Source organism: Neopsephotus bourkii, unplaced genomic scaffold, assembly GCF_033783945.1.
Source record: "Neopsephotus bourkii isolate Nb327-2 ecotype Australia unplaced genomic scaffold, CSIRO-AGI_Nbou_v1 NB_855, whole genome shotgun sequence".
NCBI lineage: Eukaryota > Metazoa > Chordata > Aves > Psittaciformes > Psittacidae > Neopsephotus > Neopsephotus bourkii.
The window spans coordinates 966,469-989,423 of NW_026901351.1; the positions used below are offsets into that span (position 1 = coordinate 966,469).

A 22,955-nucleotide genomic window follows, 5' to 3' on the forward strand; every position below is an offset into this window, starting at 1 on the left:
CAAGTTTAAAAAAAAAAAAAAGAAAAAAAAAAAGAAGAAAACAAAATTTATAACACCTACCTGGCTCTCAGGAGATACAGCTCTGCAAAATGAGATCAAGACTATAAAATTTGATTGTTTTGTATACAGTAGCTTCATACAAAACAACCGGTTAATCTAATATTACAACAGATATCCAGACAACTGAAGACTAAATTTTGTGCAATCACCTTCTCACACACACTTTATTTAAACACCCAGATTAAGCCTTGGGGTGGGAGGAGTGGAGATAGAAGAAAGTAAACATTCACAGATAAGCTGTATTATACTTTGAATTACAATATTATAGCAAATTACTCTTAGCTCATCTCACATGGGCTGCAAAACATTCTCGAAGTAAACGTTTAACATGCCAACCCACCTATTTAACTATAGGTATTTCTGCAGTTATGCTTGGCCAAGGAGGCAAGTGAAAAGAAAAGCTCATACTGATTTCAGTCATGTATTTTCTGGAAAGCTAACAGAACATGGGAAAGACTCAGGACAGAAAGATTTAAGTCAAATACTCAGGAGAAAATTCCCAAGTGTTTAATGACAGAATGAAACTGACAGTTTCTAGATAGTCAGACATATGTGCATGCCACAGCAGGGTAAGCTAGACTGCGGACTGTGATTATACTGCTTAGCCACTGGTATTGTAATAATTAGGACAGAAAAGCTTTCCCCAGTCTTTCAAACAATGCAGTACTGAGGTCCTCACACAGACACACGAATGCCACACTCATGTAAAAATTGCATGGATAAACCAAATTCCTGATAACAGACTTAAAGCGACAAAGTCTAAAAGGTTTGAATTCTAAAATAAATTTCAGGGACCTGTGATACAAACTACTTTCCAAGACTGAACTAAGCTAAAGCTTTAGCAACCAACTGGAAAACCATGTAAAACTAAAAACTAAAATACAAGCAAGGCGTAACTTCCCTAAGTATGGCCAGTACATCTGGGTACAATTTTAATAAACAAGTAACTTTTCACACATCTACTTCTGCTGCGGCTCCTATCACCACACTGCTTCTTCTCAGCTAGAGAAAAATGGTTTTGCAATTCTCAGCAACCGAGGTTTAATGTAGCTGCACAAAACCTGGTTGTGTTCATTCTGCTTGGCAGATCTTCCCCACCAGTCAGATAAAATGACAAAATCAAGCAACTGCCAGTCTCCAGAGTTCGCTTCTATGTAAGTGCTATACTGATATTAGAAGCAAGAATCCAAGCAAATGTAAGAAACATATGGTATAGTTTAATTTTCTCTCCTCTTATTATTTCAAACATTTAGGTTATGTTATGAAATTCAATACTTCTTATATTTTTATTATTAGAAGGATCTTTAAAGCAAATCTTGAAAATGTTTCCTTTTACTAATAAATTTGCCTTTTTTTCTGTATGTTGATTTGTCAGAATAATTTTTTTCTCTTAGGGCTCCAAATTCAACATAATATTTTGTTATTTTAAAATAATGTTTGTTGGGGTTTTTTTTGCCTAGTCCTTAACCTTAGAATTTAAATTCAAAAGAATTTTAAATGAAAAATTCTATTAATGAATTAGAAGGTCACAGGAACAGTCTTTTTATTTTAGATTTCACGTGAATGCATAGGATCTTTGTACTAAAAGCAGGGCACTTTGATAGAATAATAATAATATAAAAAAATGCTGTACGGGTTTCTAGTCTCAAGCTGTCACAGCCTGTAGATTATTAATTTTACCAAGTTATTTTAAGCTGGATGAAATTTTAAGCAGTTAAAGGCCTGGTTTTCAGGAAAAAAAAAAAAAAAGTCTCTTTAAGAAAGCTGAAAATTTGAGATCTGAAAGTCTCAGGATTGGTTTGGTTTGCAGGAGTTTTTTCAGTCTTCTGAGGTTAGTGAATGCTCTAAGTTATGGTGAACTGTTCTGCTTAATGCAGAAATTAAGACAGAAACTTGATGTAGCTTCATCACACATATACTGAAGTATACATATACAGTACCTTTATGCTGAATTGTACCTTTTAATAAAACATTGAAAATACTGCTGAAGGAAACAAAGAACAGTCCCGTCCAAAACTAAACACCTTTCTAAAGAACAGAAATGTGATAGAAAAAAAGCAGCACACCAAGGTGTTTTCCCAGTCTTTATTTATTAAGCTGACTTTGGTTTTCTATTCTAATATGCTACTCTTACTATCACCTCCTATTTCCCTCCAAAAACTCATAATCCACTTTTTTTTCCTATTATCATGAACAATCATATTTCCAATGTATTTCTACAGCACCCATTATAGGCAGAGACACTTTCAGTCTTTCTTTTGGCAACACTGAATGCTTATGAATTACGATTTCTGAATCCAGAGAATAAAGTTAAGAAAATTCTAGTCTGCGTTCTGCTAAAAGAAAACAAAAGACAAACAAACAAAAAGAACAACCTAAAAACCCCCACACCCACTGAAAATGTGATTTTTTTTTTCTTTAGCAATATGGTACAATATTTTCTTTCACAATATAGTACAATATTTAGCAATATTTCGCAATATAGTACAATATTTTCTTGAGCAATATAGCTTCTTCAATACAGTACAGCACAAATGGAGTTTGTCAGATTACAAGTCTCAAAGCACGTCAGTCTTCAGCAAAAGCTGAAAAAACTTGCCTGTTTAGATAGGACATAGAAAAAAGATTTTCAACCAGTGCCTTGTGTCTTACCATAGCAGGTGACTCAAAGAAAGAACAGAGCAAGTTCAAGAACAAGTAACTATTAGAACTAAGATTCAAAGGACTCTTCAATTCAGGATTAGGATCTGGCAAAGTACCCCTTCCAGGCACAAAGAATTTACTCAAAGATAATATTCCAATCTGGCTTTTCCTACATGAGCTGATTGCTTACAGACAGCTCTAATAAGAGAAACAGTGTGCCGAATACATACAGAAACTAGCACAACTTCTATTGTGACACCTTTGTGAAGAGCAAAAAAGGCGCCTTTTTTTTTTTTTTTTTCTGGTCTATATATGTGTCCACAACAACTTGCACTATCATCTCCAACACCTACAATCTAAATTTATTCAGAGGGACATCGTTTTGTTTCATCATTCCTTGCAGAATCAGAACACCACCAAAAGTAGCCAAAATTTTCCAATAGCTTCTTAATTTTAAATATTTGGGTCATGAAGGTTGATAGTAAAACAGACACCAGATTCAGAGAAATTAGAAGGAGTAACAGTCACTAGTCCCAGATACTCCAAGGTCAGTCTCTCTCTCCCTCTGTAACACAGAGCAAGTCAATATAAGACTGGGATCTGGAAGGGGAAAAATTCCAAATACTTTACAAGCTGATAGGCAAAGAAGTTTCTTCATGTAGTAACAAAGTTCTTGCTCTGAAAAAGCAGCACTGAATATAGCAGTATAAAAGTGAAAAAGTCTGTGGGTCTGAAAAGTCACCATAAATAGCTGATTTTCTGACACATACGATACTTTGAGGAAAAGCTTTAAGTAACATTGAAGCTAAACATACAGACATATCTGAGTATTGCACAGCATATTCACTGTTGTCATCACAAATAATATGCTTTTACTGTCTTTGTTCCACAAGTTCAAGTGCAAATTGTTTTGCTACCTCTTTATTAAACTATCATAATCACTAGAGACTTCAATTCCAAATGGAAGACCAAAAGAGTGTAAATTTGTCTTTGAATGTCATCTAATATCTACCAAATTATTCACTTGCTGGAGCATATTTGCATGGTCTCTATATCCATGAAGGATGTCAGGGTGCCTCACTTGAGAGCAGAAGGACAGCCACATGAAGAGAATTACTGTCTTATAAAATAAAGGAGACTCAAGAGGACAGAGCAAGGATCCAATACCAATCAAGCTCAACTGTGTCCTGGCATGTGAGTTACCTTCACTGCAGTAAATGAACTCAACCAGAGCAAGGCAACACTGAGAACAAATAAAACCCAAATGAACACAAAAAAAAGTCTGGTTTTCTCATTCTTTCGATTATTCAGGAAAGTAAATTATAGAAGGTCATATCTTCTTGTTTATAGTTAAAAGTACCAGCAGCTAATCACATAAAAAGCAGTTAGTCCATCTATTCCAGTCAGAAGTGCATGAATGATTTATTTCTCTCCTTAATCTGATTCTATACACACTGAGGTGTCACTGCACAGAGATTAAATTAAGTGGCATTAACATTTTAAGTCTGCATATTTACACTTGCAGTTCGGCCACAGGAACAAGCTTTACCAGAATATTCAGTCTAATGACAAAGTATGACTAAAATTTGCACATTAGACCTGGGGTAGAACCACGCTGCTTACTACTATTGTAGCTCTGGAACAGGAAGCTCAGAAGAAACTGGGAATGCACCTGACCTGTGAGGAACTCTGCAGCAGCTGCTCTCCATGACCAACCTCTCCTCAGGGCTCCCTGCTTCTCACTGCGGACAATCCTGACCTTGACACCCCTCCTACCCCCGAGGCCAACCCTCAACCAGACCAAGGCCCAGTTCCATCTTCTACAGCTTTCAAATCTGCCCTTCAAAAATTCTTCTTCTGGACTGTCCCAGTCAGGCCTCTTTTCCTGTGGTTTAGCAAACCCTTCACCCAATCCATGGATGTAACACAGCATTTGTGAATACTGCATCAAGTTCAGAGTGGTGCTATGGGGCATAGTCACGGAGCAGAGAGAAATACAACAGTGCTCAGAAAATTGCTGGCCACCCTGATGAAAGACTCCAGCTGCTCACTAAAGGCAGAACTTAAAAAGAAACTGTATTACAAAGACAAAAACACTGTCATTTCCAAAACAACATAGTAATGCCACTTTGTTATACTGCCCATTGCAACTTCAGACACAGCATGGCTAAAAATTTCCATCTAAAACCACAGTACTTGAATGATACTACCTCAGACACCCACTCACAGCCCCAAGTCAAAATGCTACAGAAAAGCTTTGGAAGAAGAGTTGCTGAAGAACAGATTAAGAAACTGGTGGCAGACCTATTTTAGCTTTCCCTGGCTCCTTACAACTTTTAGAGCAGGCCTCAGCCATTTGTTAAATTGAGAAAATGCTTAAGTCTGCCTAAAGACACAGAATACGATCAAACAGGGAAAGGGAAAAAAAAGGAAAGGGAAAAAAAAAGTTTACAGAAAAAGCAATCTGCTTAGTTTGGGTGACTTTTATATATATTATATATATAAAAAAACAGTCTTTTAGTTCAGGAAGAAGAATACAGAGTACAAACCAGATGTAAGAAATCTTCATTGCTGAAGATTACAGAGTAGGTTGATGTTTGAAGAACTGGTAATGTGATAACCTGAACATATAAGGACTCTTATACAATATCTCATTTAGCTTTGCACTCCTAACCCAGGGAAAGAATACCCTCTGGAAGGCTGATTATCCCATTTCAGCTCCTACACTGTTCATTAGAGCCAGTGAAAAGCCCCCTAATAACCCTAATTCACACTGATTCTGCATCAGACTTAAAATAAATTCAGAAATATTTATTCCTGAAAAAGATGTGACTGCATTTCATTACCTTCTGTATCAATACTGCTTAGGTGAGATTTCTTCTCTTAACCAGCTCACAGGTGGAACTGGCCATTTAAAAAGGCTTACTTTAGAGCCTTGCAAAGCAAGATGTGAAGCACTAACAATACAACAATGGGGCCCTCAGACAGAGGTATTTGTTTAGCAGAGTATTATGCCATCTAGCTTTCACAAGCAGGAAGCCCACTCTGACAGCAACAGCAGTTCTACGAATAGACATAGTGCCTCTTCAGACCTTCTTATAGCTGTGTGGTTTAATACAGCTACCACCTGAGAAAAGATATCTAATGCTCACAGCCACCAGCAAAATGCCACAAACACAGTGGGCTTTGCTTCAAGCAATGCTAAAGCATATAAAAGTTTAAGCACCCCACAGTACGTTTTCCACCTAACCTTGTTACAGAGGTTATATTGTACACACTTCTAAGTACCAGTCACAAAAAAATAAATCAGAAGCTTTCTTAATCTGAGAAGTCTCCAAGACCATCCTTTCAGAGTACGGTATTTTCAATCTCTCTTTTCAAATTATCCTGAATAAATGAAATATGCCCACAATACAGTGAGGACACTGAGTCCTAGCCCCAGTTCATTCCAGTATTAGACAAGTCTAAATGAGGTATTTTCAAAGACTCTGTCTTTTCAATTCTTTTATTACCTTAAAATACTTTCCTGAGATTGAAACATTTCTCTTATCTGTCAAAATATTGCCAGCAGAAAAAAAAGATGATAGTAATTTGTCAAAATATTTAATTGTGAAAATGATCTTAAAATCAAGCCCAACTCCATGAGCTACTCAAAATAAGCTGTCAAAGAGACAAAATGTTTTCAGGAGAGTTTGAAGGATTTTGCTGTATTTGCGATAAAAGTGTTCAAGCAAAAGTCTAATGCAAGTAGTAAAATACATAGACGGTGAAAACTGATTTTCTAGGTTTTCTAGACCTGACTGGGGGAATCATTAGAACCATCTAAAATACCCACATGGCAAGCTCCTTTAGCAGTTAGTCAAATATGTAATAATTTGCAATGAGAGTTGAGAGTAACTCTTTTCATCTCAGCATAGAACTACCTGGTGAGTTCCTGGGGAACACCTAGGGAATTAATGACTTACGTGCATACAGGAGGCCGAGGCAGGGACAGGTCCTTCGTAATTTATGATTTATTTACCTGTATCAGTACTTTGTAGGCACCTGAAGTGTCCACATAGAAAACGAAACACAGCCACCTGACACAGGAACTGCTGCTGTTGGCATATGATACAGGTACAGTCAGTAAGCCAGACCAAAACATTAATGCAATAAAAATTTGCATCTATAATGAATGGTGTTCCTGCTTCTAAAGTAACACTTCTTTCTGCATTACACATTTATACAACTACATTTTTATGATGATCAGAAAAATTAATCTGACAAGATATGCATACAAAGTACTTAAAGCATATGCTTAAAAGGCATACACTTAAAATCAAATGCTTCAAATCTCATTTGGCAATTAAGAGACGTAAGCAGATCATTGCCTTTATATAAAGCCTCACAGATAACCACCAAGTTGGCATCTGTGTTGAGAGAGGAATAATAACTTTGCCTTCTTCCACAATAATCTTTATTTTGCACTACACAACTCAAACAAATTGTTCAATATGAACCAACTAATATTATTTTAAATGCTTTGACATTATGCTCATTCACTTCTCCAAATTAGTTAAGATTTTTTTGTTGCTCACTGTCAAATTTATGAACAAACTACAGTCACTTATAATATCAATTCACATTAAAGACAATTAGATTGGAGAAGCAAACATAAGCAGTTATGCTTAAGGGTTTTGTGAAACCACGGCATTTTTAAGCATGGTAAAAATAAGTGAAATGACAGAATGGCCCTATTTAGTAAAGAGCATTCCGTTCTTTGTCATTACCAAGCAGGTAATGGGTTTATGGTGTGAATGACAGAATTAGTAATATTGTACTGAGATTTCAGAGCAGACAAAATGCAGTGCAGACAGGTATTTGTCAAACACAGATGTCACATATTAAGATGTATGAATAACTGTAATCCAAAATTGCACTCCTTATCTACATTAATACATGAAGAGGAATGAAGGAGAAAGAGGGCAAACATAAAACCCCTTCTTTCCAGGCTTCTAGTCATTCAGTGTCATTAAGAAAGTTCTACCAAGGGCTGGTAATACATGTTCTACATATTTGCCAGCTGACTCCGTCCACAGCAGTTCATGAAGTAACTCCAAAGGAAAAATGCAAAAGATATACAGGTATGATCGCTATCAATCATCCCTAAATAACCTGAAAGGTGGCACTGTTAGAAACATCATATAGGGAGCATGATCTAGAAACCTTTAAAAGTGTTTCTCCATCACACACAAATGCATAATAAGTACAAATAAACCAACTTGAATTTTCTGACTCAATAATAAAAAAATCTGTTGCATGCAACACCGTAAAATACTTTCCTAACTGTTATAAATTAGAAGTATTGTCTCATTTAAAAGGTATTTCTTATCATTAAAATATTTATGGAAGAATTTTGAAGGTGCCACACTGAATATGTAAGACAAAATATTTAAGCTGATGCTGCAAAGAAAAGTAACAGACCTCAGTCAGGACGCAAACCCAACACCTGTGAGTGCTCAGGGGAAACGGCAAAGTTACACACCAGCTTAAAACAGAGGACAAAGTAGACGGCTGCCCACCATGCTTTATTCATTCAGAATTGTTACTCATGATTCAGGGAAAATTGCAAAACATTACTCCACACAAGCCAAAGACTGAAGTCTTGTACTATGAGGACAGCATTTGATTTCAGCTTGCTATCTTTGCCTTACTCAATTTTGCCAAGCCTTCAGTCTAGCTTTGGTATTAAATATGTTCCTCACTTGCTACACTTACATCATGTTGTTATAAGCAAGTCCAGCACCTGAGTTCAGAAAGGGGTTGGGCAGAATCCCAAACCATTAAAAATTAGCTTCATAAGCTTCTAAAACCACAAAGCTGTGAAGGTTACTTTTCATTACAAAAGGCACGATCAAGAATTTATCATAAATCTTTATGACTCTTTATATCATGTACCCACTAGCTGGGATTTATCCATCCTCACTGCAGCCAAATTCTTGTGGTAACAGACAGGTCTCACACACCAGTGCCAGTCTGTAAGTCCCAGCTGAAGCAGTGCAGAAGCTTTTTTTGCCTCTTTTCTTTTCTTTTTTCTTTTCTTTTTTTAAGACATTCGTTACTCCTCTTGTCAGCCCTGAAATTCACAGCAAGAAATGGAATAACTGCCAACTTTTGCTGCTGAAATTTAGGTTTTGGGAATCACTGTCTTTCCTGCAGCTGTAGATTACTTGGAAGGAGAAATACTTAGGAACTCCCTCAACAATTCCAGATGAATGCATATTATCTCATTAACAAATGCTTTACTTCACAGGAAAGTAGGTAAAGAAAGAAATGAGAAGAATGGAGTCCTTTTCAAACTATCATGCTCCTTTTTGAGTCCAGATGGAAGGCTACTGATCGCTTGTATTATACTTGCCCATGGGTTTTCCTAAACCAGAAGCATAACCCATAGTAACCAGTCTCCTTTACCTTTTGGGGACACAGTTGGTTAGGGCCTGCTAACAAGGAAGTGTTTTATAGAACCCAGAAAATTAGCAATAACCAAAAGCTTAATTTCCTACCAAACAACTTGTTAGGCTCTGTTTGTGGCACCTGACTTCAAAGGGAGGGATTCTTTTTAATCAGCCAAGGAACAAAAGATTTTCTATGCAAACAGAATTAAGCTATCAGTTAAGCACAACAGTTGAATGTGGATTCGTTAAACATGGCTGCATCTGAGGTCTAAATTAGGCAGAGGAAATCAAAAGAAAAAAGAGAAATCTGTATCTTAAAATGTGATAGGGGTCCATTTATGCTCCTAGATGAGATTACTTTTCTGTACAATACATTACCCAAAGGTACTTCCAAAACTGAGGGAGTATATTACATGGCACTAATCAGAACTTTTTCGTTAAGTAGGTCAAATGTTGAAACAAAATCCTGAAATCTTATGCACTGTTAAAGAAAGAAAAAGCTCTCCTGAAAGCAGAAGAGCCAAGGTGCTAATCACTTTCCAAAATATAAAACCCTTCTGCACAAACATTAAATGTAACACTTTAAAATGCAGTCATACACCTGAGGCTGTTCCTTCACTGTCAGTTTAATTCAGTTTGTAATAACTGACTGAATTTTAATTAGATGAATGACTTTATTTGCATATATAGTTGCTTAACTTCACCAAGACTGACTTGTTTAACATTTCTTCTTTTTTCTGAAATCAAAACATCGCCAGTTCCAAATGGTCAGGCATATTTAGACTTCAAGAACATGTTCTTTATTTAGAAGAAAATTAATAAGGCAAGAGAGAGGGGGTTTTCCTGGTTTTATTTACAGTTGGTAGTTTATAACCTTGAACAGCTTGGACTGTGCATGAGGCATCATGGAGAAAGGCAGTGATGGTACTAGCAAAGCTGAAGCAGAAACAGGTTTATTGCCAAACTTCAGAAGGGACAGCTCTGACTGAAGGTTCTAGGCAAACACCAGTTACACACTGTCCTGTATGTACTGTTCTGTGCTGCACATAACATTGCAAATTCACAAAATAAGAATCTCTTTAGTGGAATATGTTTTCTAGCCATTATTCTAAAGCCTAATTGAAAAGTATCGTTCATTATCTTTATGTCTTCTTTCAAAATTCAAAGTACACAGAGGTCCATAGATGGGTATGGAAGGGAGGAGTTGCCATGGATTTAAATGGAAATACCATTAAACTCTTTGAAGACATATGCAATACATCTCTGCCTGCCTCCTGGGCTAACTGAAAGCTGTTTAACTACAATTAGGACAGCACAGAACCCTTGCTGCTAAGAAAGAGGCTGTATTAGCTTAGGCATAGTACCAACACAGTTTTCTGTAATCTCAGGATGCAAGCAGAATTGTTTCCAGCTGTTTACAGCACAGAAACTGTAAACTTGCATCTGTCTAAAAATAATATACTGATTTCCTGATGGCACAGCTGTAAACACAGAATTAGGATTATTAATTTTGTTGAAGTTTAACTCATCAGGGAATGATGACTGGAAGCAGCTGATTAAAATCTGAAAACATTAAAATATGTGAGATATAACATATTTTCTTTAAAACAGGATGGAAAGAAGTGAGTAAGTTGCTGGGGAACACAGTACTTTGGTCTTAAAATAGAGCCAAAGTAACTTCCTGAATCAGGTGAGATTGGGAAGTTGCTCCTTTACCACACAAAAATAACCAGCTTAGCTATACATTATTATTATTATACAGTAATACTAGTATCTTGCAGAAGGAACAAATCACCACAGTAAAGAGTACTTGAAGGAAGAGGCTTGTTTGAAATGAGAGGATCCTATGTACATACGTAATACTACTGTCCAGGCGAATGTTTGGTTTGTGTATATTCTTTGTATACATAATTTGGTTTCTATTTCTTCACATACGTTACCTGTAGGTTCTACATGACTATCAGCTATGTGTGCAAGAGTCACACAGTAATAACATAAAATGTAATTTTTAATCCCTTGTCATGCTCTGGAATGATTCTGTATTTCTCCCCTCAGGTTAACTTAGTGAGAGTTAATTCAAGGTACCAAACATGGTTTTGTGAAATAGTACATAGACTTACATATCTTTCTGCTCTACGTGTTCAACCATGAAAAATAACTTAATTAGCAAATAACTAACTTAAAGAAGAACAGTCTTCAACAGACATACTCAAAGTTTTGTCATGTCTTTCTGGAAAATAAAGCAGTTCTCCTAATTCAATCTCCACACTAAGTATTCTTAGTAGACATGCATGACATTAAAGAAAGGTTTTCATCATAAACCATAAATATTCATTAAGGAACTACTGCATGCAAATACATGCCTGAGAAAAAGATTATATTCTTTAGAAATTTTGACAATTTATTATCAAACAGCATTCAACTCTACATAATGTTTGTAAATGCAGCAATTCAGAATAAGTGAGTACATAAAAGGGTAAGTCTGCTTCACACAGCCTAAAATCTTCTTCACAGTCTGGGAAAACACTACAACAGGGAAAAAATTCATAAGAAAAAATCTTCATCTGTCAGTCAAAGATTCTCCTGGCATAACTTCAAAACTTTACTCCCACTTTGCTATACATTTTGATCTAAAAGTTCATCCTTTCAAATCATCATGTCAGACTAAGCTAGCAGTCTTGCTAGAATATCTGCAAACAGAAATCTGGAAGAGAGTAAAAAATGGCTGCAATCTCGAAAACATACTTATGACCTCACACCTTAAAATTCAAAGTTCTGTTTATTCTTAAGTACTGTGTTCATCTGCCTAAAATAGTTTGCTTATTTCACTGCTCTCCCTGTGAAGACAGATATGAAAGGAACTGGAACCATAATACCAAACATGAAATGAATAATGCTGTTCACAGTTATTCAACAAATTTTACTGTTTACTTACAAATGATTTATTCAGTGAATATTTTCTGCCGTATGAAAATGATGTATTAAGTCCTGCAATCTTCATGTCTCATTTGTACAAAATGCATAGTATTTGCAAATAGATCCTACATGAAAGAAAGAAACCTCCCAAGTCATACAACCATTTCTTGAATAAACGGCAGCAATAACAATCTTTTGCACAATAAAGATTTGAAAAATAGTAAGCTAATGAAAATATGCAATTACCAGGATTATAAATTACAGAATCATCAGGATTATTTTCATTTACAGAGCCAAAAGTAATTACAAATGATGAAATAAGAGAGCTCTAGTAACAGCCTTGCTTAACAATATCAAATTAGTGAGCTTAGCATCATTTGAAAAATCAAAAAGCACTAAAGAGCAGACAGAGTGATAATAATTGTCAGCATCTGCTATTTCAGTGCAATACTATGTCAAATCCAGCTGTAAGCACAGGGCTTTTAAACTTTCTCACTGAGTTGTGCACTCTCTTGCTTCTCTGCTTTCCAATAAAGATGTACAAGAGTATCATGCTTCATACCACTGTTGCATTTCATCTTCCACCAACACGAGGGAGAAAACTAGATCAACAAAATTAATCATACTACTCAATGAACTGCATTATTTAAAATTCTCTATTAACTCTTGAAACTTGTACTGCCAGAATGATGTGCTGACATTATCTGAGATAGAGAGGAAGCAACTTAGAAGGTTCAGAGAAGCTTTAAAATGTTACTATTTCCTACAAGCTACATACCCTCCAAGTTTTCCCTTCGGATTAAAAAAAAAAAAAAAAAAAAAAAAAGCTGGGAAAAATCAAACCCTGCTTTTATTCTAAACACGACTGAAGTTATGTTTCCTATCAGCACTCAGGCACTGAAGGTGAGAGTACATCACAGAAGTTACATAAAATTCCAATCATGGCCCACATCATTTGCTCTCCACAGTAACTACACAAGATGGCAAATACAGCTGGACCTTACAAGTACCTATGATGGGGAGGAAGATTACAGACAGATGAAGCAAAGAAATGTGCAATTGCCACAGAGGCATTCTCCTACAAACTGTGAAATCTTAGCTAGCTTCATTTCTTCCATGAGGTTCCAGGAACAACTACACAGATACTGTAGTATGAATGACTTCCCTCACCATTCCTCTTTCTGACCTCCTCCCACCTACACAAGTATGATACAGTCAGATTTTAGAAACATTATTTAAAATATCCTATGCACCCCCCCCCCCCCCCAACTCAGAGCAGCAGTCGGGCACACTGTTGACTTGCATTACAATTGATGTAAAAGAAACCCCACCCAATAACTGAAGACTACTTTGATGCTACATATTTACTAGTCAGAAGTTTCATTTCAAGGCCTGACTTGCCTTTTTGTAACATTATTTTACCTATGTTGTGGCTACAGAAACAGTACTGCTTCAAACTGGAAAAAACGTATCTGGCAGGAGGTGGGGAGTGTGCAATGACCTTTTCCTTAACATTGACACTGACCAGCACCAAAATGGCACCGAAAAAGTCATCCTGAAATTATTTTACATTTGTTTGCACACCCTTTCACTGACATCTAACTCCAAGAGAAAAAAAAAAAATTAACTAGAGGAGGAAAACTGTTCACCAGCAAGCTATAGTTGGAGACAGACCTTGAAAAAGTAGGTTTCTTGGCTTAAAACAATTCCTTCCCCTCCAATATTCAGAATCCAGTGAAGTTCATTAATTTCAGTGAGAGTCAACTGAGCAGTTAATATGAACAATAAGTCTATACTTGTCATGACTATTAACACCACAAATTTTGGAATGTCTAATATAACAATTGCTTCTATATTAAATACTCGATTGGGAACACTGGTCTGAAACATTGGACAGATTTGGGGTCCCAAAGGCTGGGCTCTGGTAACACGGATAATTAAGTTTTAAGACTTCTAAGCTACAATGGCTATTTTTAAGACCAAAAAGAGATGGTCTCAGGAATATGCCATCTCTATGCACATCTAAGTGCTAGAGAGAAGAGGAAAAAGAACTGACAACTAAAAACCTGAAAAATTAAAAAACAGGCTCCATACGCTATTTGACTAAAATGTCATAGATTTAAAACAATCATTTTTTGGCTCCCATTTTGCAACACATTTGATAGTAACGTTTAAAAAAATTTCCTCTGCATACAGAAGAGCTAATAACTTATTTTTAGCCTGGTTTCCTAAGGAAATGTAACTTACCTGTTAGGCCTTCATCACAATAACTTTTGAATTCATAGAATGCTTTCTGCCAAGTCTGACAGGGTGTAAAACACGTTAGGTTCCCAAAAATGGCATCTGGGAAATTTGCCTTCACTAGGCATCTGGGAGAACACCCAGGAGCCTCTCCACACCACCTCTGAGAGCAGGCTGCTGTAGCTGTGTTGTTCACTGGCCTAGGAAGAGGGGAGGGGGGGAAAGGCTCTTTTTGTTTCATTGGCTTGTTTGCTTTAACAAAAGCTGGGATGATCATATATTTCCGTAATTCCATCTCAGCTGCAAATGAAAATAGCACTGACCAAATACCTCACTGATGTGTGTCTTGTCACGGGTCCACCAGAACTTTTAAGAACAGCATAGATTTGCTGAGGATCCAGCATCAGGCACTGCAGTGTAGTGAAGACTGAAGTGATGAAATTTGTTACTGACATGAATGAAGGAAAACTCTGAAGGATTCCATAAAGATGCCCTGTATTCAGAGAACTGGGTAAATTATTATTATTATTAATCACCATCATCATCACCTTCAGTATAAAGAAGCAGATGGCAGAATTAATGATTAAGTTGCCTGTAAAACAAGCTTATTTTGCCACTTCAGCAAGAAAAAGTTACTTGCTAATTACCCTTACGTTCCTCAGGTGAGGGGTATAGATGGCTTCAAAATGCAACACATTATGCAGCTATCACTACTCTGAAACTTACGTATTACTGTTGGATTTTACTTTCCTTACAGTACTCGATGTTACTCCTGATGGCTCTCAAAAAACACTGGCATTAAAAGATAAAGTTATGTGAAATCTTTCATTACAGTACACCCATACTTCAGGGCAATAGTGGCTGGCAAGCATAAGATTTATCTTCGCTGAACCTTCCACGGTCCACCATGTTTTCCTGTGCAACATTCAGTGGAATTACTTCAGGTTTTCAGTATAAGAATATAAAGAAAACTATGATAATTTCAAAATCTTATTTTTATCTACCTCATGATTCTCCTGAAACGTTTGGCTTAATGCTTTTGTCTTTCAAATGTAAGCACAAAACACAGAAGTCACTTTGCAAATACATGTTGTAGAAACTATAAAGTATCAATATGAACAGAAAACTTGACATCATATCTTAAATGAAGAACCTAAAATGTACCATTCATTCTTTAATTATGCCTTGCCTAGGAAAAACACCTGTTACTGAGGGGGATTTTGGTTGGTTGGTTTGGTTTTTTGTGGTGTTTTTTGCTGGGAAAAGTATCATTAAAAAGCTGCTTATACATTTCAAGTAAAGCTATCAAGTAAAGAAATATGCTGGTAACAGAAGTTAGCACATCCCACTATATGAACAATGCTATAAAATAGATTCTGAACTGATGTGCCCTCCCCTAGTCTTGTTATATTTAGCCACATTACAGGCACATTATTGATCAGACAAAAATAAATAGCTGTAACAGCTGAAATCCCTATTACAACTTTTGGCTACACACAGAACCCAACCTAACTCCTATTCAGACCATTAAAACAGGCTAGAACCTTCAACTGCACTGCTGCTGAGACACCAGGCTTGAACTTCATATAGGCTTTATGGCTGACAGAGAGTTTTTTGAGCATAGCAAGCATAAACCCAGCTTATTTTAGCTTTAACTGCACAACTGCAAATCTCCACTGTAAACCCACTTCAGGTTATCTAGGATATTAAGAAGTGAAATTCCTGTAAAGCATTTGCTTTTTTAGTGTATTATTTAGGATTTCTAACTATAATACTTATTACTAACAGGACCTGCAACATAAACCACAAAACAAGGATTTTTCAGCCATCAAGTTGTAATAGCAAGCAAATCAAATGGCTTCAGCTCATGAAGGACAGCACAATATAAGATACAATACTTGAAAGAGAAATGGAAGCTCATTTTTCAAGTCGTTCAAAAATCACAGAGGATCACATGGAATGATTTTCAATTTAGATATTAAATGAAAAGAACCTACCAGCTAGAGCATACATGGTCTCGTTGATGTAACTCATGGTGGTTTAGAAACCTAGCAAGGCTGTCATGATATTAAAAGCAACGATGAAGGGAAGTGGTTAGTCAACTAGCTGGTTCTGTTGTTATTCCCTCCCACTTCTTTCAGCAGTAGCGAACTGTGCAGGCTTGTAAATCACCTTACTGTCCCAGTTCTTCCTTTTATTTGTTTAAATATAAGAAGTCCCACACCAGTTTTGCAGGATTATTACAGTGCTTGAAACAGCTTGCAGCCATAATAAAATACCCAATACATCATCCAAGTAGTAATAATCTCTGCTTACTTGGAGGGGAAAAAAATAGAATCAAAAAGAACCAAAACCACTACCTAAGAGTAGCTTTTCTCATTGCTGCTTTGAATTGAAGCTAACAAAATGCAAACCATTCTGCATTACTTGTTAAGGAAGACTAAATTAACTGTATTTATCATTAGCCAAGTTATCTAACAGACTAGATCTAGCTGACTTTGGAACGAATGGACAGGATTTTTTATGAAGGCTTTCATGTATCTGTACATGAACAGGGGATGCCATCTAACAAAATATCAGTATTTTATAGTCAGTTTATACTGGTCAAAGTGATCAAGGGTAATGAAACAAAAAAGAACTAAAAAATTACAATTATTTTTTGATTGACATTTACTTTTTGCCATGAAGCCACATTTGTAAATGTATTTTCACGCATGCGCTGCATGCTTCTTTACTGCAGGTAACAATCTGGTTCTCAATTTCACTGCTGAGACGTGTTTTTTTCTAACAGACAATGTTTAATACCAGATGTAAAAGGAACTCTGACAGAACTAACACAAACTTAATGTCCTGATTTAGTAAGCTCTTAAAAACACAGATTACCACTTTTAGCAACACTGTTTGGGGAAGTGGAAAGAGGAATATCCACCAAGACATCTCCATTTGCTTTTGTGCATTAAAGTAACATAGAACAGATTAAGACAAATTCGTTAAAGCTAAGCCACAGCAATAGCCCAGGTTTACCTTTACAATTGTGGTTTTATGGTTTATTCAATGCTTTCCTTTGGCATTTGTAAAGTACATCAACGATTCAGTGCCTAAACAACCCAGGGCTTTGGGTGTTCTAAGTACGTGCAATATATTATGAACTAGATCAATATTCAACTTCTCTCACTACCAAAAAAAACCCTCACACCAAAAAACAATAGTTGCCCAAGACCACAAGGAGCTGTCCTCTCTGTGGCCCCCACCCTGTAACAAAGACACTGTCCAAGCCAGCAGCCTGCAGAAACCCTTGCTTTCTTGAAAGAATGACAGTACTCAGCAGAGACATTAACTTCACCTTCTCACACATTTCTTTCTTTCTTTTTTCCATCCATAGAGATTGCCCATCTAACACAATGGAGAAGCCACATTTTGTAAGATTTTTCAACATACCCAATAGAAGTCTACCACAGATACATCACATTTCACAATTCTCACAGCATTTTTCTTGCATCTTCTCAGTAACCTAGCATGCAGCTGGACACTGACAAGCTCCATTTGCTGAAGCTTGTGCTTCAGACCTTACAATAGTTCTATTAATTTCTTACATATTTACTTACTAAACAGTCTCTATGGAACCATTTCCCTTCTACTAGGAGTTAAAAATGACAAGACTTGGAGAGAAAGACCATTCAGAGCCTGGTGGTTATGAGAGAGGACTCTACTCAGCCAGAAGAGAAATATGGACTAGGTGATGCTACCAGGTTTTGAAGTTATTTCTCTGTGTAAGCAAGCAAATATTTCATGTTCATAAACAAATCACACTACAACTGCTGCGCATTCCCACAGTTTCATTTCCTTGAGAGTTAAAACATTTATGGCATTTAAAACATGCATGTATGCATAGCTGGTCTGTAATCACTGTTTCTTAACACTAAAGCTGTCTTTTACCTTACAGCTTTTCCCTCCCTTATAATGGCTGCACACGTGTAAATAAATCTGACAGATCTGGAGCAGTTTTGACGGCTTTCCATTACACACATTCAGGGAAAATGGGGGGTGGGGGGTGAGCGGGGGGAAGACAGGTGTGTAAGTATTTAGCCATGTTGCATGTGCCAAGAAATTACGTTCTTTTGAGGACTTTTAATTATTCCTTTTCACTTCTTAACAAATTACTGTAACATGGCTCATCAAAAGGCAAATTTCTCATGTTTTTAGCATGTACTGCATGTGCCATACAGACTGTTAAATGATCTTTATAAATGCAAACACGGATCCACGAAATCTCAGCATTCATTAGTACAGTGGCTCCTCAAGAAATAGTAAACTTTAAAAACTGATAGCAGATACAAGTTACTGTACTGGAGATGGTGCAGAAGCATAAAGTTCTTTATTAGTCACAATATAAATAATTGATACATATGCCACATGGAAAACCTACCAGATATCAGGGCTTTCCACACATTTTGGTATAGTTAACTGGTCTCTACTGCTCTACTCATTCTACTGCCACACGTGCAAGCACTGCTGTGTTTGCTCAGGTGTTCCTACTAGGTTAACAGCACCACAGAAAAAAAAAAAAAAATAGCTACATGTTTCTTTTGAAAGACAAAACGTGACCAAGTGGGAACACTTTCGGCTCATTTATTAAGTATCTATTTTTCTTCCAGCGTAACTGTTAACTCTGCAAGTATCTAGACAATTTCTAAAGATCATCCTTGCTTTCTTGAGAAATCATTGCAGTTCTCATTTAAAATAAAAACAAATAAAAATATCAAAAGTGTCCCAATCCCCGTTTAGAACAGTTGTTATGCATTACTGAAATTCCTTGAGGAAGTGCAACTTTTACAGATTTGGACAGCCTGTTTCATTTCCCTAAGCTGTTTCATTATAATACCTTGGGGGGGGGGGGGGGGGGGGGAGAGGAGCAAAATCTATAAAAAGGTGTTCATGTGGATAAAAGAGAAACACCACCTGTTAAAAATTCACTTTTTGTTTCTAAAAGTTTTGGTATACTCAATCACTGAAAAAACTCCTAATTAATACATGCAGCATGTGCTTCAGCATAGCCCTCAACTAGTCAGAGGACTCCAGTTTTCTGAAAGCTTTTTAGAACAGGAACACTCTTCCAGTTTTCCCAGAGCCCAGGCAGCACTTCCTCAGGCCAAGAACTCAGAGAAAAGCCTTGAGAATTATTCACATTGCAGTAGAATCAACCCCAGCTGTCCTTTTCCAGCCCACCTTGAGGCTTCTGTAAGGCTCTGAGACTAAACAAGCACTAAATTAAGTAAGAACACTCTTTATCGTGTTTCAGGTTATACAAGGAGAAAATATATTTGACAGAGTATTTTCAGAGTCTAAAGAAAAATGTAACTTGTGTCTGGTACGGGTCCCTCAAGCTGTTTTTGGATGGAGCCACTCCAAGAAGGTTCAGCATTGCCTGAGTGACAGTCACAAACTCACATCTCTATATGTTTGTATGTTACTCATGTTCCACAGCCAGAAAAGAAACTATTTTGTAGCTACTTCTTCTTGCATCATGGATCCCCACAGTAAAAAGACTCAAAAGAATGCTGGAACTTCCAAAGCTATTTTAGGTCATTTTCCTAGACAATATTTTCTCATATGAGTCAATATCCCATTGCCTTTGATTATGTGATCTGGGCTTTTGTTCACAGTTTGACTTAAATAGATGACCAAAGCAGGATATGCAAAGGATTCCATATCTGAAGTAAAAATCTCAAGTGAAATTTGCTATTCATTTTAAAACATACCTTTTTTAAAAAAATTTTCTTACACCCCCCTATCAAAACACAGCAAGATCAGCATCTCAAGCACAAGGCCAAATCACCAATGACAAAAGCGTAATTGTTTTCCAATGTGCTGCGATATTTCATTTGCAAAATGCTTACACAATAAAAATCATGAGTTTCACGTCTGTGTTCAGGCTCGCATGTGAAATATCACCTTTTGTAACGCTTATCATAATAGCTTTGTGCTCTCCATGCCTACACACATACTTCATCGTACATTCTAGACGCTTCCTTTACACTCAAGTGTGAAAGACAAATCAAGCATTAAAGCCTGTTTATGATCCCACTGCTAAAAATGACTATAACAGGATGCTAAGAGTGAAAAACTCTAAACAAGATTAGAACAGACAGGATGAGATATTTTGCCCTCTCATTCTGCACATTTCAGAGTACGCAGCAGCTATGGAAACAAGCCAAAATTCTAGCCTGTACAAGCCAAATTGGGCATAATTTCTCATTGAAGACTATGTATTTCAAATGAGTTAAAAAAAAACCAAAAACAACTAAAGCTGGTTTCCAAAACCCTTTTCATTTTAAAATTTCCTTTAACCTCCACATTACGTACTGAAAATATGAAAAATGGCAGAAACCAGGTTATAGATTTAGTGCTTGCAGCTGTATTTCAAGAAACTCAGTGATTTTTTTGTATTCACCTTTAGATACTTCTAAGGTTTCAATGTTCAGCTTATGTATTCCAGATACACCATCCCAGTGTTTTAAAGAACCCATAAATAGACCCTCAAATGTGAGTCAGAGAAATAACTTTAAAAATAAATGAATTAATTAATTAATTAATATCCCTGGTCAATTTGCAGAACATTGACCTGGTATAACCAGAACATTTGCAGGAGGAAAAAATGGTGCAGAGAATAACAGACTCAAAGTCTGTTACTTCAGTGTGGGTGGGGAGGGAGATAGAGGACAAGTGTTGCTGCATAGATTCTACAACTACTCTTCAGCATGTATTCAACATATGGCATGGATGCACAAAACTCCAAAAGAAGAGCATTTTGGATGCAGCTCTTTTTAAAAATCACAAGAATAAACAAGTAAAATAGAGTAATAGAAGCACCTCTACAGAGGAAACAACATATAATGCATTTTGCTCCCCCTTATCTAAGAAAACTATCTTCCACTTTCTCCAAAGCCATATTGAAACAGCCAGAGAGCATACTCCAACTGTAGATTTTGGCCAGAAGACCTTAAAAGGATTAATCCCAAACTGCCTAGATTTCACAGCTATACTGGCTAGTGGTATTTTTGTATTCTCATGGGGGGGGGTTGCCAATACTTTACCTATATTTCAGTTTCCAAGCTGCATCTGAAATCTGCATTAGGATGAGAACTTGACATGTATCAGCTATTCCTCTGCATACTTATTTTCACAGAAAAGAAAACTAGGTATGTAGCCCAGCCAGGATCTGCACCACATACTCATGAAACAGATCCCAGATACACAGAAAGATTATTAAATTCACTACGATTTTTTTCTTTTACTTTACCTTTTATTACCAGAAGACAACTCTAAACACTGAATAAACAGCTATGTGTTAAAGTTTTAATATCAGAAATACTATCTTACCTCCTATACCTAGCTTTTTTTGGCACTACTTTAGATACAGAGATGACTGATGGCTCAGGGGAAAGTGACCTCCCTTTTTCAGGGAATCATAAATGAAAGAGCGAAAGATACTATATTTACTTTGTCTTATACTTTCAGCATTACAGAGAAAAATATCCAGGTTGAGAGGTGAAACAACCCCAGGAAAAAAAAAAAACAACTGTAAGTTTTTTTTTTCTTTTCTCTTTTCTCCTGATTTTCTCAATAATTTTCTATCTGAAATTTGGAACCTTCCTTTTCTTCTTGTTTCTCCCCAGGAGCAGCAATATAGGCAGTTTATAATACAGACACTAATGAGAACAGGCTGGTTATTCAATGATTAAGAGACAGAGGAAAATAGAAATAGTTTTAAATATATATATGTATTAATTGATTATACAAATAATGCCAGCTGAATTCTTTAACCTCTCCCTGCTTCCCCCCACCCAAATTCTATCTCTCTTTTGCCATATTTCATCCTCCTCTGAAAGAGAAGCCCTGCATGATCACATCTGTCTTTCAGACGGCAAATGACAGCAAGTGGCATGTAGATTTCGAAGTGCAAGCGATTCAGAAAAGATCTACTCACAAACCAAATGAGAACTGATTTTCATTTTGCCAAGACTGTCCTAAGCAAGGTCTAATATTTGCAAATTGGTATCTCCTAAAAAGTAAAATTTTACCAATAAAGATTTTATTTTACATAACTATTCTTGAAGCTTTCAGAGCTCCATCAGTCAGCTTCACACTAGGTAGAACTAGATGAACAGAGCAGCTCTACACGGATTTTATTTCGTAATGCTTTTAGTTACTCCACATCTAACTGCAGCTTAATCTTCTAATCTCTTGTTCTGCTCAATCAGTATGACTATTACGTGTGCCAATCTCTAAGTGCTTAAGGAAAACCTTAAAAAAAAAAAAGAAAGACAAAAAAAGGTAAAAAAAAAATTAAAGAGAAAAAAGGAAAAAAAAAAGCAGAAGGACAAACAGTTAAAGGTAGAGATTTTGAGGAACTTGGTGCCAACTTGCACTCTTCACTGTTTTGTAAAGAAATCTAAACACTTCCATGAAAGAGATCAACTTCTACAGAGAAAGGTTTTAATCCTCACAGCAGTACTTCATACTTTTACCTGCTCAAGCACGGAGACTTTTAAATTATATTGCACAAGTGATTGCACTGGAACTGTTTTCCAGTGTCTAAGCACATATACCTAACTGCTTTCTCAAGTAACCTGGCAATCTGTTCCAATGTTGTCTTCGTTT

The 22,955-nt window shown here is 36.5% G+C and overlaps 1 protein-coding gene across 3 annotated transcripts in view; it reads right to left on the minus strand.

The window, feature by feature from the left end:
• HDAC9 (histone deacetylase 9) overlaps positions 1-22,955 on the minus strand; it is a 451,614-nt gene that overhangs the window by 370,473 nt on the left and 58,186 nt on the right. The window contains exon 1 of one of the 3 annotated variants that reach the window (XM_061356433.1): positions 16,292-16,310. The exons of the other annotated variants lie outside the window; for them this stretch is intronic. Within the exon in view, the coding sequence (XP_061212417.1) occupies positions 16,292-16,307 (16 nt within the window). The 5' untranslated portion in view covers positions 16,308-16,310. Of the gene's footprint in view, positions 1-16,291; positions 16,311-22,955 lie in introns of those variants that run through there. 3 annotated transcript variants of the gene reach the window in all.